The sequence below is a fragment of the Sarcophilus harrisii genome, chromosome 4, assembly GCF_902635505.1.
Source record: "Sarcophilus harrisii chromosome 4, mSarHar1.11, whole genome shotgun sequence".
Taxonomy (NCBI): Eukaryota; Metazoa; Chordata; class Mammalia; order Dasyuromorphia; family Dasyuridae; genus Sarcophilus; species Sarcophilus harrisii.
The window spans coordinates 181420100-181440466 of NC_045429.1; the positions used below are offsets into that span (position 1 = coordinate 181420100).

At 33.2% G+C, this 20367-nt stretch overlaps 1 protein-coding gene across 1 annotated transcript in view; it reads right to left on the reverse strand.

Annotated features, from left to right (window-relative positions):
- SLC35F1 (solute carrier family 35 member F1) overlaps nt 1–20367 on the reverse strand; it is a 523457-nt gene that overhangs the window by 97482 nt on the left and 405608 nt on the right. The window contains exon 3 of the mRNA XM_003769385.4: nt 3670–3797. Within this exon, the coding sequence (XP_003769433.1) occupies nt 3670–3797 (128 nt within the window). The remainder of the gene's footprint in view (nt 1–3669; nt 3798–20367) is intronic.

A 20367-nucleotide genomic window follows, 5' to 3' on the forward strand; every position in this document is an offset into this window, starting at 1 on the left:
AGAAAGATAAGTCTTCCTGATTCCAGGCCAGGTATTCTATCCATTGTGCCACAATCATAGCTGCCCCATATTATCATATACCATGTTATTTGTTCATGATGAGGATGATGAGATAAGGGTAAACTGGAACAGCCCAGCTAAGGAGTTTATATGGGGATAATTGTATATTAGGCAACAAGAAACCATAGAGATCTATGATAGCTCTGGCGATGATATCAAAAATAAACTCAATTATATCAGTCCAGGAAAGAGGTAAGAGAGTATAGAGCAGGAACAGTGAGAATGGAGAGGAAGAAATAGATGAAAGGCATATCCCAGAGGCAGAATTAATAGGATTTCGCAAGTGAAATATACATGTTTTTTCAAACATGCTAAATGTTTAATGTAAATCTTAAATAAAATTTATTTCTTCCTGAGCTTTTTTTAAAAAATAAAAGTGATACTTGTAGACACTTTGTTATTACTGTTGTTAAGCATAGAAGATATAGGTCCTTAATCATTTTCTCCCTTAGGGAATTTATGAAATTTCTTGCAATATTTTGCTTTATGGCTTCAGTCAGAATAATCTGTCACGTTAAAAGAAATAGTGTGTCTAGCAGCATCCTATTGTGACATATTAACTATGTTGGTATTTATTTTATTAATATTTAACTATAGCATTATGCATAATGTTCTACTGTATAAACTTGTCACCACAATCTCTTAATTCATTTTTCAACTTTCTACAATACCATGTCTGACCATCATTCAACTGACGCTGTTTCCTTCAAGATTATTAATGATTATTACTAAATCCAATGGTTTGTCCTCTATACTTATCCTTCATGATCTCTCTGCAGCATTTGACATCATTGATCACTCACTCTTGACTCTTCTCTTCTCTCTTAGCTTTTATGACACTGTTGTCATTGTTCTCTTCCTTTCTATCGGATTATTCTTTCTCAATCTCTTTGTAGGTTTCATCATCTGTATCCTTGCCCTTAAAAGTGGATATGTCCCAAGATTGACTCCCAGGACCTTGACTCTCTTGTTAAACCCATGAGTTCAATTATTACCTCTATGGGGATGATTTCCAAATGCATATAATCAGTCCTCTTCTCTCTCCAGAGTTTTACACCCACATCACCAGTTGACTGATAGACATCTCTATCTGGATGCCTTGAAATTATAGTGTGTGACCTGGAATTATTTGTATTTTGCCCTATAAACTTATCCATACTTCCAACTTTATGGCCTCTGGAGAAAATAGTATCATCTTCTTAATCAGCTTTGCAATCTTAAAGTCATTTTTGACTCATTCCAATATATATTCAGTTCCAAATGGTGATTCTGTTACCAAAACTTCTCTTCCAGTATTATGTGATGGATGCCTTGTGCTGTCAAGGCAACTTTCTTTTCAAAGATCTCATAAATTAATAAGGGGAAAGATGTGCATACAAATAACTGTGGAAGAAAGAGATGGCAGCCAATGAATCCTGTATGTCTTGGTGAGAGATGCATGATAAGGTTTTGGGGTAATCTTCAATGGAAATGCATCAAATCTTAACCATATCCCACATTTGGGTCTATTTTTCTCTCTATAGCTTTAGAATGACTGAATAAATCAACCTATTACAGCATGAGTAATAAAGTGTGAAATGGACTAGAAATTGAAAGTGAATTATACTAGCCCAGTTTAGCTACTTAGCATATAATTGGAAAGTAAACATATAGTATATATAGTGAAAAATTCAAATAGCCTTCATAACTGTATGAGAATACTAATGATGATAATAGCAATTGACATTGATAGAACCAATGTTCTATGAAGTTTGCCAAATGCTTTATATTCATGATCTCCATTGAAACTCACAGCAATTGACCTGTGAGAAAGGCACTAAAGATAATAGACATCCTTTTGGCAGCAGGATTTAGGGATACTCTAAATATGTGTTACTTGAGAAAATTAATAGATTGCTGAAAGCTCCATTTTACATCTGTACTTCTGGTTGGCTTGGATGCCATGGAACACTATGCCACAACATAAAATGCCTTCTACACCAGTGTCTACCTGCCCTTTCTTCTTTTAACTTTCTTTCAAGAGTTGTCTTTCCCCACTCATTTGTAAGTTTTTTGATGGCAGAAATTACTTCTTCTTTTCTAATTTGTATCCTTAGTGCTTAGTGGTGTCTGACATATAGTAGACATATTTTTTTAAAAAAGTGAATTGAAAGAGAAGGATGAATTATATAACACTTTTAGGGCAGGATTTACCAATCTGTGTTCAACGTCATCTTGGTGTTCCATGTAATAAGGGTATGAGGACTTCAAGTTTCTATGACTTCATTAGCATGAGGAATTCGCAGTATGTAAATATTTTCTGGGAAGATAGATCTCAACCTTTCTGTGACTTAGATAAATCTCAGAGAGTTTCCTAGGCATTTGGTGTCACAAGTAAGATTTGAAACCAAGTTTTTCTTGACTACTTAATACTCTTATCTACCACATCATCCTATATACTGAAGACAATGTGGAAAAAAAAAGTAGTACTACCGTTAACTGAAAGATGAAATATAAAACAATATATGTATTTAAAAGACTAACGACAGTAATTCTTCAAATTGGTAATACATTGAATTTCTTCTATTTTGCTCCCCAATTTTTCCAACCTTACATTATCTATGGGAGATAATATTTCTCTCCTCTTCTGCTTCTCACCCCTTGTTTGGACCAGTGTTTATACATTTGATAAATATAACTCATTCCTAAGAGTGTTTTTGGCCAAATTGTTTGTGAAATACTGTTTGAGGAATTACTAAACAATTGTGTTATTTATACAAATTCCATTTAAAAACAAGCACTGAAGAGAATGTAAGATGGAGCTCTCATTTTAAACACTAATGGTTTTTTTTTAAAATGTTAATTGAGAACCTTTAAGTAGCAAAAAATTAAGAGGCATAATGCAAGGTAATAATTTAGTTGTTTTCTTGGAAAAGGAAATAAAATATAACTAAATTCAAGGATAAATGAATGTCTGATTAGAGGTGAACCAAAAATAATAGTAAATGTCTGAGTCCTATTTCTTGTAGTAGATATAATATTGGATTTAAAGTCAAGAAAATATAGGTTCAAATCCTTCCTTGAGCATTTACTTTTTTTGACTTAGATCAAGTTATTTAATTTCTGAGTCTCAGTTTTCTCATCTGTAAAATGGGGATAATAATAACAAAGAGCTCACAATTTTGTTGTGGGGCTCAAATGATCTAATAAACTATTTCATAACTATAATGCCCTACATAGAAGTGAAAGATTATTATTATTATCAGTAGACAATATCATTAATGATAATTAATTTTCTCATTTTTAAAATGGAATTTAGATTGAACTGGTCCTGGGACAAGTAAATAATTTTTTAAAAAAATTATGTTTTTTCAGAATTAGTGTTCTGTGGATTACGTCAACTTGGAAAATAATTATAATGACTGCCATTCAATTCACCTTACCACAAATATTATATAATCTTAATATATATTATATAATTTGAACATACCAGTCATTGTATCTTTATGGGATCCTTTGAATATTGGCCTATGTGGAGATTCAGATGACCATAACTGAGGAGCCAGCAGCCAATACAATGAAATAACCAAGGAAAATCAGAGTAACAAAAGAAAGAAAATTTCCACCTACCTGCACACTGGTCAGTGTGGTATACTGATAAGCTTTGACTACCAGGTAATTTGCTTCTAGATCTATGATGCCTAGGATCATATATTTCCACCATCTTCGCCTCAAAATTGCCAGCAAGTTTTCTTCTCCTGGATCAAAAAGAGTTAAGTAGAAATGAATTTGGAATCTATCATGCGTCACATATTTGTCAAGGATTCTAATATTTTGCAGTGTTACATTTTTCTGACCACAACAAATACCTAATGGAACAAATGAAATTAAAGTGTCAGAGACACACAATTTTAATTCAGTCTACAATCTTTCTCGCAATATCAATTCTCTAAATTAGTTTTTGGGCCTGAGAAGGATAAGGAAGGTTACTAGTTCACCATGGAAAATGCTTTCTCAGAAATGAATAAAAAATTTATTACATCACCTTGTGATGGAATAAGAAGATTTATTAGAAAAGATATATATATATATACACATATATATATATTATCATACTGAGTACAAAAATACAGTGAGGTCCACCATTATAATAACAAGAATTGTAGAAACTAAAGTTTTTAAGGGTCAAGATCTTCCTTCTCATTTCTGTCTTGAGGTCTTTCCAATATATTAGACTATCTCCTTTGAGTTTGAAGCTCCTTTTATGTACATGGCATGCTAATGTGATCCTTGTGGTCCTGAAGGTCTCTTTGGAATCATTAAAGGTTTTGAGACATGGAATGAGAAGGTAAAGCCTGCCTAGGTGCAGACCTCTGCCTCATTGCCATATTAAGTACTTGGGGACAGTATAGTGTAGTCGAAAGTACTCTGGACTTGGAGTGATAAACCCTGGATTCAGGTCTTGGTCTGAATAGAACCACTGATTGATTCATTATATTCTCACCTCATAAGTAAGAGGCCACTGACATAAATTACTTGATAAAAGTCACATAGCTAGAAAGTGGATTAATTAAAACTTGAACCCTAAGCCTTAGGATTTTTAGGAAAGTTTTCATGCCACAATGCCATCTTCCCCTTTTTTTCTTCTTGCCTTTATTAGCCATTAGGTTGCACTACGGATACATTTTCCCAACTATAAACACCCCCCCTTTAGTCAACAGTCAGAAGACTAGGACTGAAAGGGACCTCAGAGGTTCTTTCTTGATCTTATTTTACAGATGAAAAAATTAGGAAAATCAGGTGACTTGTCTAAAAATCACACCAGTAGATCATCAAGTAACACAGCAAGTAAGCATTAGAGGTAAGATTTGAACCCAGATTCCTTTCCTACTAACAATACTCTGCTCCTGTGGTTACACATATGGTAGTAACAAATTGAGGAAGAATCTTGACTTGATCATAGTAACACAGGAAAATGACAGTTTAGTGGTGTCATGGCAGAAAGTGACTGATCAGAGAGAGTTTTTGAATTGAGGGAAGTTTGAATGGTCAGGCATCCATATCTGCCAATTATCTCTTTTAAAATGATAGCCTTGCTTAGAAAAGGGTTACTTAAAGTAAAACAAGTAAATACAATGTGTTTTTGGCAAGGGTGATTCTAAACACAATGGCTGAATAGTCAATAATCATGTGACATAGTAGTCACTTTCACATCCTCACATTTTCTTCATGTACTGTATATATGAATATATATATACACATGTATATGTTACATATACATGTGTATATACATTACATACACGTATATAATATATATTTTGTGTATATATATTTATTCCTCAATTTTTATTTGTGTATAATCTATTCCTCAATTATATGTTAAAATAGTTTTTAACATTTTTAAAATAATTGAGCTCCAAGTTCTATTCCTCTCTCTTTTCCCATCTCCTCCCTTCTCCCTGAGACATAAGCAATCAGATATATTATACATGTGTAATTATGTAAAACATTTCCACAGTATTCATTTTATAATAGAAGGTTCACATTAATAGAATGTCTAAAAATTTTAAAAATGTCATGCTTCAGTCTGTAGTCAAACAATATCAGTTCATTCTCTGGAGGTGGCTAGTATACTTCATCATTAGTCCTTTGGGATTATCTTGAATTATTGTATTGCTGAGAATAGCTAAATCATACACAATTGGTCATAATAAAATGTTGCTGTTACTGTGTATTACATTATCCTAGTTATGTTCACTTCACTTTGCATCAGTTCATGTAAGTCTTTTCAGGTTTTTCTGAGAACATTCTGCTTGTCATTTTTTTTTCAGCACAATAATATTCCATTACAGTAATATACCATAGCTCATTTAGCCATTCCCCAGTTACATTCTCATATTTTTGATGGAGACAGCATACTTGCCAGGGAAATGGATTTGTCCAATAGATCAAATTCAGGAGGTCCTTATCCATTGTTGATTTGTTTCATGGCCAACTTTAGGATGGTGTCTACCCAAGGCATGGTGAACAAGATGAAATAAAATAAAATAAAATGTATCATGAATCTGTGACTAAATTCAACATTTTTCTTGGTTTCAAGTTTGGTGAGAAAGAACAATGGACAAATCAATTCATTTTAAAGGAAGAACTCAATAGAATTTTTCACACATTGAAATCCAATTTCTCTTTAATTTAATAAATATTTATTGCCTGTATACTGTAGGCAAAAAACACCTCTGAGATTTGAGAACATTTGTTTTAATCTTATTGTGAACTCAAGTCTGGCCAAAATAAAATAAAACAAAATAATAAATCTTAAAAATTCCATATATTTGGGAAATTTTCATAGTTTAGAAAAAACTTAGAAATGCTTGTCCCTTTGAGAATTTTAAAGGATAATTTATGGATTTGGATATTATAATCTTTAGTGCATAATAATTTAGATTCAAAAACAATTTAGATACAAAAAGTAGTATAATTCCTTACTCATAAATGATTAATAAACATGTGAATGCCTAGCTTTTATTAGCTGAGTGTAGTGATTGAAATTTTCTGACAATTACTAAAGATTTGTTAGCTCCATCATCTTCCTTCTTCCTCTACCCCAAACCCCTTCAGAGAGAGGATTTCTAGTCAGTACTCTTTAGCGTATGAAATTAATTTGGCAGGTCACAGAGAATAATGTCCAGCAGGGATCATAGTGTAGTTACAGCATGAAAAGTAAAGGATTGCAAGTGGAGAGGGAGATAGAAAATAAAAAGATGAGGGAAAGGTACAGATCTCTAGAGTTCTGACATCATAAGAATGCATTGGTGGCTCTGCAACATTAGAAACATACTCTTTCCACATGTGTAACCTGGCCACATATACTCCCTACTTGTTTGCCCTTTCATTAATGTACTCTGGTTATACATATTTCCTGTGTGTGATTTCTAAACATATCTACTATGCCCAGTGATGGTGTGTGAATTTATTGGAGAATGTGACCAAGGTTTATGAGACAATTGGAACAATACTAATTTCCTTCATAAGCTATTTTATTGAATATATTTCTTTTGAAAAAATTATATTTTTGACTAGTAGAAATAAATACTTTGGGGAATGTGCCTTTGAATGTATATAAATCTACAGAATACCTTTTGGGTCTACCATTTGGGACTTTCATTTTAGATTTATTTATTTAACATATAGCATTAGGTTCTAGAAAATACTTGAACACATATGAAAAGATGAACATAGAAAATAAAATAAATCAATGGTCTATTAAATCCCAAACCTGAAGGTAACAAAGGTGCCTATTATAAAATTTCCATTAGCCTGATTAATTCATGCAATAAACAGAATATAAAGTTAGCCATACTAAGAATACTTTGATTATATCCCAATAGACAGTGTGCAAATTATGCTTCTACAATGTTCTCAAGCTTCTGTCAATCAATGGAAAACATTATATAGACCCAAAGGAATGATTCATTTCCCTTAGTGTTCTACAAAAGATGGAGCTTTCAGAGTGTGAAAAGCCCAAACACATGTTCTTGCATTCCCTTTTCACTTGAAGCACCTGAAATATATAATGTACTCAAGTTACAGTACAGCCTGGGAGGTGAGAGAATATCTTTTATTGTAAGGAGTGGTTTTTTTAAGTGCCACCTGAGGACTTAGCTGTATGGTTCCCACTAACATGGAAACATACTGGGTCATTAACACTTTCCTAGGCATATTTAAAATGCATCCCTAAGAGCTGCAATACTAGAATGCTTCTATAGCAACATATAATGAAATTACCAAAAGTCCCAGCATAATTGTGGAATTTTAAAAGGGGAGAAAAGGAATTTTTTTTCTTGGGAAAAGATGAAAGCAGAAGTAATCAAATCCAAAAATGGAAGATTAAGATTTTAAGTTAGGTTTTTAAAGACACCCTACTTTTAAAAAGGGGAAGTAAAATACTTAATCATTCAAAAATTTCATATATATTAATTCATTTGAAAATATGTATGTAACACCCTCTATGTAAGGCATTATGCTGGATACTGCAGGAGAAAGACTGACATCTCTGTCCACAAGGACAATAAGGAAAATAAGAAAAGACCACTACACAAATAAATAGATTGTAGAGGAATGTAATAAGTACAGTAAAAGGGTATAGATAAAGAGCCAAGGAGAGAGACCACATATAGCTAATGGTTCAAGGAAAATTTCATTAAGAAAGCACTTGAGCAATTTTTTTTAAAAAAAAGGTAGCACTTGAATCAATGAATCAATTAACATGTATTAATCACCCCTAATATGTCAGATACCATATAGACACTGGGGGTATAAAAACAACAACAAAAAAGGGGAAAAAATTTTGTCCTTGAAAATCATATATTCTACAGCAGGAGATAACATGTGAGAACAGTATACTTGTAACTTTATACAAAATAAATACAAGCTAATTTTAGAAGGAAGTAAAAGAAATGTTCTGTTAGAGAAGGCAATACCTGAGTTGAGTTTTAAAGATCATCTGAGATCCTAAGAGGTTGAGATGAAGGAGGAATGCATTTCAGAGAAGTGAAGATGATATGGAGACAGAAGATTGAGTGTCAAGTATCAGGAGCAGCAAGAAGGTCAGTTTAGCTGGTTCATAGAGAGAGTAAAGAGAAGGAATGTATAATTAGGCTGGAAAGTTAAGTGAGAACCAGGTTGGGGATGCCAGAGCAAAGTGTTTATATTTTTTTGACAGAAGAGTTGGATTTTAACAGATGGAATTCGGTGTGGAGAGTATTCCAAATGTAGAGAAAACATGAGCACAAGTAGGGAAGAATAAGAGATTGGGATCTTATTGGGGAAGAGTAAATTATTCACTTTTTCTATATTTGAGAGTTCAGACATAGAAGTGTGAGAAATAGACCTAGTCAAATAGGCTGAGCCCGAGCATAAAGTATATAGGGAACCAGTCTAAAGAGTTTGGATTTGATTTTGTAGATATTGAGAGCTATTGAAGGTTTTTTCACCAGGATAGTAGTAGTAGAAAAGGAATGGAGGGGATAAACTAGGAAATCATTACAAAGACAAAATAGACAGGGCTATAAAAATGCAATAAATTGTGACTTAAAAACATTTGGTTTTGTAAGAGCAGAATTTTGCCACATGAAATGCAGTGATTATTCAAAATGGTGACAGATTGTTCACAGTTTCAACTATAAGACTCATATTTTATTTTGCTATCTATCTAATGAGTAATAAAGCCACTGATACACTTTTGTGTGGGGAGACAGGCTAAATTCCACATGTTTTGCTAAGGCAGAAACTCTAAGCTCTGTTACTATAATTTGTTCAAATACATAGTATAGATGAGGTGGGATAATGTATTTGTGTGCATATTGTGTGTGTGTGTGTGTGTGTGTGTGTGTGTGTTGGGAGACAGAATTTTATACTTTAAATCATAAAGAGGATTTCCTAGTAGTTTTAAGACTTGGTATCATTCCTTGTTAAAAGAAAATATGAATGGCATGACTGAATGAAATACCATTATAGGATTTCTTTTGCTGTGAAAAGCTAATGTTTGAAGATGACAATTTTTTAAACTTTATTGGATATATTGTTATATGCTATGTAATTAAAGTACTAACAATCTTAGTACCTGATATAGTGCCATTTATTCAGTGAATATCCAGTAAGTCTTTGTGAAATAAGGAAGGAAGAAGGAGGGATTTTTTTAAACACTAAGGCTGAAATAGTCCACATTCCATTCAAAATCATGGGTCAAAGTCATGACACTGATTCATACTGTTCTTGTTAATATTTTGAGGTCACCAGGGGTTGCCTGAATAAAGAATGAGACTACTGCGAGAGTGTTTTAGCCAAGGTGCCCTCTGCTAATGGAACAAGGGGTCCAATTATTCCTCTAGCCACATTTTCATTGACGACTCTTATTTATAAAGTGATCTTTCGTATTTATGCCAAATTTGTGCATGACACAAATGTGAACACACTTCACTTATAGCCACCAATGAGAGAAAGGCACCATGCAAGTCTGCAGAGGTGCCTAGTTTCAATAGACACTTTCATCCATTAGGCCATTTGTATTTTTAGAACTTTGAAGGAAATGGTTATATATTAAGGGTTAACTCTGAGAAGGATGATTGATGATGGAGTAGACTTGGGATTTCAAGTTTTCCAAAAAAGTGAAAATTCATATTGATACTATATATATGAGGGAAATGATTCTCAGTCTCTGTCTCTGTGTCTCTGTCTCCTTCTTTCTTTCCACCACTAACTAGAAAGATAATGAGAAAGTAAATCAATAAAAATGATCAATTTGATTAACTCAAAATAAAGAGTGGAATGCTGTGGAGTTTAAATAATGAAAAACAAAGTTTGGGGTTATATTCAAGGATTCTTAATATCATAATGGGAGAATGTTCATTTAGTTGAAAAATGTCATACCAGAACATAGGGTATTTTTTTAAATTTTGATTTTTATTTTGAGTTGTTCCTGTGTGTAGACAGTGTAGCTTTATAGAAAAATCCTGTTTAGAAGAGTACCCTAGAAGTAAAATAATAAAAAAAAGACAAAATCTAATTTTAAACTCTCAAATGGTATAAAATCCAACAAATATCAGGTATCAGGACTTTTCCAAGCAATCATGGGAATTATTCCTTTTATGGATCACACAGAGATGTAAATGGGGTAAAGATAGGGGATAAGGGGAGGAAAGTTCATCTCAGAGTAACTAAAGGATGTGCAAATGAACTTCAGGATATTGGAGATTTCTATGCTGCAGCCCTCCTGGAAAAGGGAGAAGAAAAAGGGCTGGCAATGTGTTACACAGATTCTGGAGAAAAAACAGAATGGGAAAAGGATGGATAAGTTTGATGATGGCCAATGGAATTGCCAGTAATGGGATGGGCAAGGGAGGAAGTAGTCCCTAGAAGGTGCTGTAGATAGCTGTTAAACATTCTGCCCTAAGGCAAAGACATAGCTGTCCTGTCCTAGTTCTGGGGAATCCTGAAACTACAGCTTGTTGCTTTGGCAACGACCAATGCCTTCTGCTTTTAGTCAGTGATAAAAGCTTTTTGAAAGCAACCTTGAAATGAAACGAACCTATAGGCATGTATTCTGAATTCTGGACACTAAAAATTTTCCTTATCTATTTCTTTGGTGTTTCCTTTACTTCCTTTCTCACCCACTACATGTCAGTAGCTAGGGATCAAAGACATTTAGTTCTCAATATATGGTACCAAGTTTTCTGCAAGGTATTTGAAACCTTAATCACAAATTTCATAGATATGAACTGAATAACACAAGTAAGGTAGATTCAGAAGTAGTTGAATGAGTGAATCCAAAGTGTGCTGCTTAATGGAGTGATGTCAACTGGAAGAAATATCTCCAGTAGAGTGCCACAAGGACCTATCATTTAATGCTCAATTTTACCAAAGACTTGGGAAATGACATAGATTACAGGAAACTCAGAGAGACAATCAGCTTATTGGATGTCAGAATCAGGATCCCACAAGATCTTACAGGCTAGAATAAACAAATCTAACAAGATTAAATATAATGGGGATAATTGTAAAGTTCTATATTTTGGCTCAAAAAGTGGATTGTACAAGTACAGTGTAGGAACCAAATTGCTTTGACAATGGTTCATAGTAAAAAGGTCTGGGGATTTTGAAAGACCTTGATATGATTCCAATAGTGCAATATGGCAGCTGTCCAAATAAATGTCATCTAAGATTGAAGGAAAGAATAATATTCATCAAGAGGGATTGAACATAACCCTCCCATACTCTGCCCTGGTTAGATTGTACATAGAGTGTTGTGTTACTTCTGGAAATCACATTTTAGGAAGTACAATGAAACTCTAAAGCATGTAATGAGAAAGATAAACAGATTTGAAACCATTCCCTGTGAGGATTAACTAAAGAAACTGTGATTAGCAGAAAGAAGACTTGAAACAATGTATTCTCTTCATGCTGGTGAAGGGGCCATTCTAATTTGGAAGATGGACTTGCCACCTTGTTCCCCAAACATGAACTAAAAATAGTAAATGCAGATTTCAAAGGATAGATTTAATGTGATATATGAAGAAGTTTCCTAACAATTAAGCTGGCCAAAAGTGGAACAGACTGCCTCAAGAGGAAGCAAGTTCTCCATCACTGAGAGTTAACAAGGGTGAAGCTGGCCAACCCTATTCTATCTAGATCACAAAAATGGGAAAAAATTAGTATTTTGGGTGGTACTGCTTTTAGCAAGCATTCATGCTAAAAAATTTAGTTGTTTGTAAGTATCTGCTGGTACCTAAAACAACTTTTTTGTGCCTATACCAACTTTTTAAAGTCATTTTGGAGTGGGTATATAAGGGTTGTCTTTCCCATCCCATTGCTAAACATTTCAGTTCTAATTAAATGTGTTACTTTATATATTTGTTCTGTCTTTTTTCTACTAAGGTAGATTCTGAGTTCAGTTGAATTTAGAGATTTTCCCCTCCCTACCACACTGCCTTCCAACAATGATTGGGGCTTGAGAATATCTCAAGTATTCACTGTAGTTTGAATGAGGCCAGAGTTGAAAGGAATTTGGAGTATATATATCAAAGCTTGTAACTGGAAAGTTTACTCGAAATATTAAATAGCTATTAAATATGACAGTATTCTTATATCAAGCATTGTATATTATGTTCAAAATATCTATTTATTGAAATGCAGGAATGCACAGGATTATCTACATATTTTAAAACACACCTGAATAATACTAATTCTAGACAAGATGTCACGAGGTAGTCTACCCAATTTCTTTTGTAACAGCATTTGAAATATGGTACATGCTTAATAGTGCTATTTCCTATGAGAAACAATATGGTATAAGTAAAGTATTGGACTTAGTAAAGTTTAAAGTATAGAGATTTGGGTTCAAGTACTGGACTAAATCCCATACCAACTAGTCACTGATCTTTCTGAATCTGTTAAAAGTGGCAATTCATAATAGGGACAGAATTTTCTCAATAGAAGTTTTCTATCCCACTTCTTTGGACTAAATTATATTTGTATGTGTGTATATATGCATAATATGGATTTTGAAAGATGCAATGTGATATAAATTAGTGAATATATGTATTACATATGAATATACATATCAATTCATTTATATATATCACATGTGTAATATATCTATATCTGTTCTGAAAAAGTCAGGGGCACAGAGAATTGAAAATTGGACTTGGAATCTATTGGAAGCCCTGGATTTGAATCCCACTTTTGATATCTATTATCTGTGTTACCCTGCAACTCATTCAGCTTCTTCTATTTAACATTTAAAATCTTCTAAGTCTCATCTACTAAATTTTAGATGGATCATGATCTGCATTGATGTCCCACAGGAATTCAGGTATTGTATTAAGATACTGTTGTCCATGGTCTGCAGTACCTTGATAACTCTTGTTATTTGCTTAGAGATAAGGAGCTATGTTTTTGGTAGAATTTGATTCTTTAAAACAAAGTTGTGAGTCAGAGTTCATTGGCAGTTTTCTGAAAAATGAAAAGCAAGGATAGGAGAAGGGCATGTGATTCTTACCAGTTGGAAAGTAGTGTCAGAACATATCAGTGGAAGGAAAATTGGTACCTAAAGGAGAAAAAGGCAGAGCTAATGCTGCTGTGGAAATGTGCCCATCTAAAAAGGAATTCTAATTGTGGGGTTCTGTTAGTCATTAATTTTAAGCCAAATACACCTGGAAAATGGTGAATGTGGAGGGCTTAATTGCATACAAGGCAAATGACTTAATAGTGGGTTTATTTCACTGCTTCTAGGTCCTTGCAGGATGAGAAAGAAGTAAATTATTCTAGCTTAAAATGTGAAACCTTTAAGCCACAGGGCCTCTCATGAGCTACGAACATTAATAATCACCATGATTTGACAAGAAACATTTCTTAACTTCTGAACCTATAAGCTTCACATTAAAGACTCTTCTTTAACACAAACCCAGTCAGCTGAAACCTGTGAAAATTATCTTCCTTTTCTGGATTTCTGTATGCTATCCCCTTGTCAGGAGGTGAATGTGTACAATTTGATATAACAGCCTTTTGTGCTCCAGAGCATTTCAAGTGCTCATAGTTCTGATGTGAAATTAATCTAATTATTGTGCCTCCCAAGGCAGAAAGCAACCTCAGTCCCACTGTCCCTTCAAGTCAATACACATTTATTAGCTGCCTACTATGTATAAGGCCCATGTGCTAGGTGTCAGCTGGATAACTGATGATAAATATTTCCCAATTGTATAAAACATGAATGAAAAAGACCATGGTTCTTTAGGATAACTAAAATCCTGTGTAGAAAAATGAAATTTCAGTTGTTAAAGGCTTTGTTTGGGCCTTGAACATCCTCCCTAATAGAAAGGATATTACAGGACACCTTTTACCAAAAATATTTCTTGAGATTGCAACTACTCACTTAAGGTGATTTTCTGTGCTTTGTTCAAAAAACTCATTTGATCTTCTTGGAAAGAATAAAGGTATAAAAGAATGGTTCTATTTACAAATATAAGGCAGACACCATCAATAACAGCCTTAAAGAATCTTTGCAATCTACAATGCTTAAAAAATTTTATATCTTTGTATGATCCCACTTTTAACAAAAGTTCCTGATATCCTTCGCAAATATTTAGGGATGCCTAAAGTATTATAGAAGAACTCAAATTCTGATAAAAATATTTTAAACTAGCAATTGAGAAAAATGAAGTGATAGAGAAAGAGAAAAATAAAGAAAGCTGGAGAGAGAGGGGGAAAGGGAGGGAGAAGGGGAAGAGGGAGAGAACGAGAGAGGGAGGGATCTTTTAAGCTCATCTTTTGGTTTAAATTGACTGATTAACCAACAAATCAATCAAGTGGTTTTTAAGTTTTTAAGTGCCTACCATGTGCCAGGAGCTGTTCTAGGCAGGACTGTCCAAATATAAGGAGACAGATGATGAAATGCTGACTTTGGGTGATGGGAAAAAATGTAAAATTAATCTAGAAAGATAGGGTGAAATTAGATTAGGATAGCTCTACACATTAGATTGCATAGTAACATTTTGTCCTATAGGAAATAAAGAGCCCCTGACTTTTTTGATATCAAAATGATAGAGCTGTGTCTTAAGAATATGGTTTTGACAACCACCATCATCACCACTATCAACAAGAATTTATTAAGCATTTATTATATATCAAAGCTATGCTAAACACTGGAGATTAAAAAACATCCAAAACAAAAATAAAAACTGCTCACTGACCTTAAAGAGCTGCCACTTTAATGGGAGATACAATATGAAAATTACTATGAAAATAAAAGACAAATAGTGAGCAGATAGGAGGCATTAAAATGTAGGTCAGGAAAGGTAGACTGAATTCAGATCCAGATTCTATAGGGCATCGAATATCAGTTTATCTAGTTTGGATGTTACTTGGTAGACAATGGGAAGCTTTTTAAATAGAGATTTTCTGTAAATATTTTGTATATATGGCCTTGAAAAGGCTGATTCAATATTAGGAAAACTATAAACACAATAACAAATTGTTATTTTCAATAATAAAATGACAAAAATGACAAAATCATATGACTATAAACGCAGAAAATTTTTTCGGTAAAATACAGAGCTCATTCCTTTAAAAACACTAGAAAGTATAAAAGTGAATAGAACTTTTCTTAAAATAATAATTTATTTAAAACTAAGAACTAGCATTATCTTTAATGGGGATAAATTAGAAGCTTTCTTAGTAAGACGTGAATTAAGAATGTCCATTATTATCACTATTATTTAATATTTTAGAAATACTAACTATACCAATAAGACAAAAAATAAATTGAAGAAATAAGAATAAGCAATGAGGAAACAGAACTATCACTCTTTGTAGACAATATGGTAGTATATTTAGAGACTCAATTAAAACAACAACTTTAGCAAAGTTATAGGATATAAAATAAATCACAAACTATCAGCATTTCTACATGTTACCAATAAAACAGAACAGGAAAAGATAGAAAGAGAAATTCTATTTCAAATAATTTCAGATATTGTAAAATACTAGGGAGTCTATCTGCTAAGACAAACTGAGAAACTATATAAACGATTACAAAATGCTTTTCACACAAATAAAGAGAGATCTAAATAACTGGAGAAATGTTAATAGGCTGAGCCAATATAATAAAAAGATAATTTTAAAATATTAAGCTATTTATAGCAACTCATTTTGTGGTGGCAAAGAAGTCGAAATTGTGAGGATGCCCATCAATTGGGGAATGTCTGAACAAGTTGAAGAATATGATTGTGATGGAATACTAATGTGCTATAGGAAATGAGCTCAATGATCTTGGAAAAACATGGATAAACTTGCATGAAATAATGAAGAATGAGATGGGTAGAACCAGTAGAATGTTGTATATAATAATAACAATATTGTTTTAAGAACTACTTTGAGTGACTAAGTCATTTTAATTGTTACAAATACCCAAATTAACTATAAAGGACATATGAAGGAAAATACTATCTGTATCTAGAGAAAAAATTGATAAATAGAAACATGTATAAAATGTTTTTTTTCTTCTCTGTCTCTCTCACATACACATACATACACACATATACTAATTGTAGCTATCTGTAGGATGAATAGAGGGAAAGGAATAAAAAAGGGGAAAGTTATATAACTTCATTATAAATTTAAATGGAACAAGTCATATATAACAGATTTGCAGTTTTGTGTACAATCATCTTTTTTTTCTATTTATTGTCATGTAAATACTTATTTTATTTCTTCAGTTCAGAAAATAAATAAAATTTTAAAAAATGATAATTCAACTTAAATTAATCTACTTATTCAGTACCATACTAATTAAATTACCAAAAATTGTTTCTTTGAGCTAGAAAAAAATAATACAATTCATTTGAAGAACAAACGCTCAAGAATATAAAGGGGATCAGTGAAAAAAATAGGAAAAAAAGGTGACCTAATAATACCATATTTAAAACAAAGGGGTAATTAACAGCATAATCTAATAGTGACTAAGAAATAAAGTGGTAAATTAGTGGAATAGTTTAGGTATATAATACACAGCAGTAAATTACCATAATAATTTAATGTTTGATAAATGTGAAAATTCAAGCTTTTGGGGTAAGAACTCAGAATTATATTTTAAAATTGCATATTAAAAGTAAATTAGGGGAGCATGAAAACATTTACATTTGTCAGATTCAAGGACAGGAAAGAGTTTATGAAAAATGAGAGACAGGATAATTGGAAGTAAAATGGATCATGATTACATGAAATTTTAAAAGTTTTACACAAACAAAATTAATGCAGCCAAAGAAAAGCAAGAAACTGGTGGTGGAGCACATTTTACAGCAAGTTTCTCTGATTAAGGCATTACTTTTAAATACATAGGGAACTGAATCAAATTTCTAAAAATGTGAACTAATTGATAAATGGTCAAAGAATATGAACAGGAAGTTTTTAGAAGAAGAAATCAAAGCTATCAACAGTTACATTAAAAACATTCTAATTCATTACCAATTAGAGAAATGCAAGTTTAAATAACATTGAGATATCATCTCACACCTATCAAAGATTGGCTAACATTAGCCAATTAGAAAAGGGAAAGAACAAATGCTAGAAGTAATATGGAAAAATAGGGACATTGACCCACTATTGGTAGAATGTGAACTAATCTCACCATTCTAAAGAACAATTGGATTTATCCCAGCAATTACATTACTAGGTCTGTATTCCAAAGAGAAAAGAAAAGGGAAAAGGAACTCTTCATTTCTCGTATGGAGGCTTCAGCCTATTCAATGGAAGATTTAGGTTCACTCATGTCTTGCTACCAATCTTTGCTGAGAACTGAGTAAGTAAAGAAGAAACAGAGAAATAGAATGGCTTTCATTTAATTTAGAGAATGCTCTGGTTTCTCTTGAATTTATAGTATCTTGGCTTTGTTACTTCTACTATGACCTTGAAATTTCAGTTTTCTCATCAGTAAATGAAGAGACTGGATTAGGAGGACTCCAAGATTCTTTCCAGTTCTAAATCTATAATCTGATGATCTCTCTGAGGTACATTTATTGAGAAGTTGTACTTAGTCTTTTTAATGACAAAAACATTTCTCTTCTCCTCCATTTACATGAGAAGTGACCCCATTTGTCTCTTTAATTGGCCCTGATATCTCCACACTAAACAATCAAATCTGTCAGTTTTTTGCCTTTTTTTCCCCCCACAAAGAGCTGTGTATCATCCAATGCCACATGATATAAAAGCTGCATCTATAACAACTTTGCCTTAGGACTCATACCACTCACTGAGTGAATTCAAAAGACAACATGACAGAAGGTGCCAGGCTGATCTCCTGAGGGCTGACCCTGAGCACTTGTCACCAGAGCATCTGTTCTGGGACACACATGGGTCATGTCCAACACAGAGGGCTGGCAAGATGGATTGGCATTGTCATGTACCAGAAGCCCTGGTAGAAGGGAAGGCTGATCTGCTCCTCCACCCCTTCTGTATATTCCACAGACCTGCTGCTCCATCTCCCAAAAGCCACCAAATGCCAAAGAAAGGAATGCCAAAGGTCAGATCTGCTAAGAATAATGCAATCATTTTCTATAGCACCTTTAATAAAATAAGCCACAAAGCCTTTTCTTCTTGCATCACCTTTACTGACAATTAGACTCACTAAAAACCAGACATCAGAGCAATGAAGAGAAGATTGATAGCACCAGCTACTGCCGGGGTATCTTTTGTCTGAGATCAGAGTATACACATTCGTGTGATTAAATAGGCTTTATCTGGAGGAGGAAAAGAAAGTTCGAATTAACAGAATAAGCATTACCCTTAAAATGCTGAATTATCAGCAAGGTCTGGTCTTCTATAGAATCCTTTTTTTTTTTTTTTTGTAGAAAGCTAAATTAAAGCATTTTCCTGGTGCACTCTTTGGCATCCTCAATACTTCTTAATGTTAAGCCAAATTAATAATAATAATATCTAGCATCTATGCACTACTTTAATGTTTATAGCAATTTATAGCAGAATTATAGATTTAGAGCTTGAAAGAAATTTAAAATTCATCAAGTCCAATCCTCATATTTTACAAGTGAGAAAATAGAAGCCCAGAGAGGTTTGATTTGTGTAAGGTGATATAGGTAGTCAAGTGTTATAGCTCAAATTTATACTTAAGTCTTTTTGATTCTTGGGCAGCTAAATGGCATTATGGATATAAGGGATAGAGTGGATAAACTCATCTTTCTGAGTTCAAATCTGACTTCAAATACCTATTAATTCTGTGCCTGTGAACAAGTCACTTAACCCTGTTTGCCTCAATTTTCTGGTCTGTAGAATGAGTTAGTGAAGGAAATGGCAAACCAGTAGAGTATTTTTATCAAGAAAAGCCATGAAGTTACAGAATTGAATATGACTGAATGACAAACAACTTTTGATTCTACCTCCAATGTTTTACCACTATCATACCATTTTACATAACTTATCTGACTTGATCCTCACAATAACCCCTTGTGATAGTAATAACTTTGTAGGCATTATTATTTATACAGTAGTGATAAGGAAACTGAAGCTCAAAGAGGTTAAGAGTCTTATCCTTGGTAGAATAGGAAGCAATTCTGAAATGTAGGATGACACAGACACTTGTCTAAATCATACAGATAGAAAATTTCAGTTAGCATTTAAATAATAATGGTAGCTAACCATTATTATTCAAATGCTACCTAAAATTTTCTATCTGTATAATGCTTAACATTTCTCACTTATCTGAATCTCTTGACAACTCTGTGAAGTCAGTATTTTTATTCTCCCCATTTTACAGATGAGGAAACTGAGTTGAAAAGAAGGTCAGTGCATTGTCCAGGACCACACAAGGAGTAAATGCCTGAGGAAGGATTTTTTTTACTCAGATTTACCTCTTTCCAAAACTAACATTTTAAGTACTGAATCACCTAGCTGCCCAGGTAAGAATTTAAAGAGCTATGTACATGTTAGCCATTATTATTACTCAATGTCTTGTGTTCTTTAGAACCATTTATAGTATACAGGTAATACTTGCTATAGCCAGACTTCCATTACAACTTCAAAAAGCCCTATGAAGTTATAAATCTAAGAAATACTTCTCTTGAGGATACTAGCAAAGTAGGGTTATTAACTAAGGGCTAGCCAGACTACACACGTTTGTCATCTGATTATGAGAAATGACATGATCTTTGCGAGCAGTCAGCCAGAGCAGAAATCAAGAATATATCTGAAAATGAAATCCACTCTAGCGGCATGGATCCCCTATACTGCATTAGGATAAGTATTCATTTCTAAACTTCACATGTG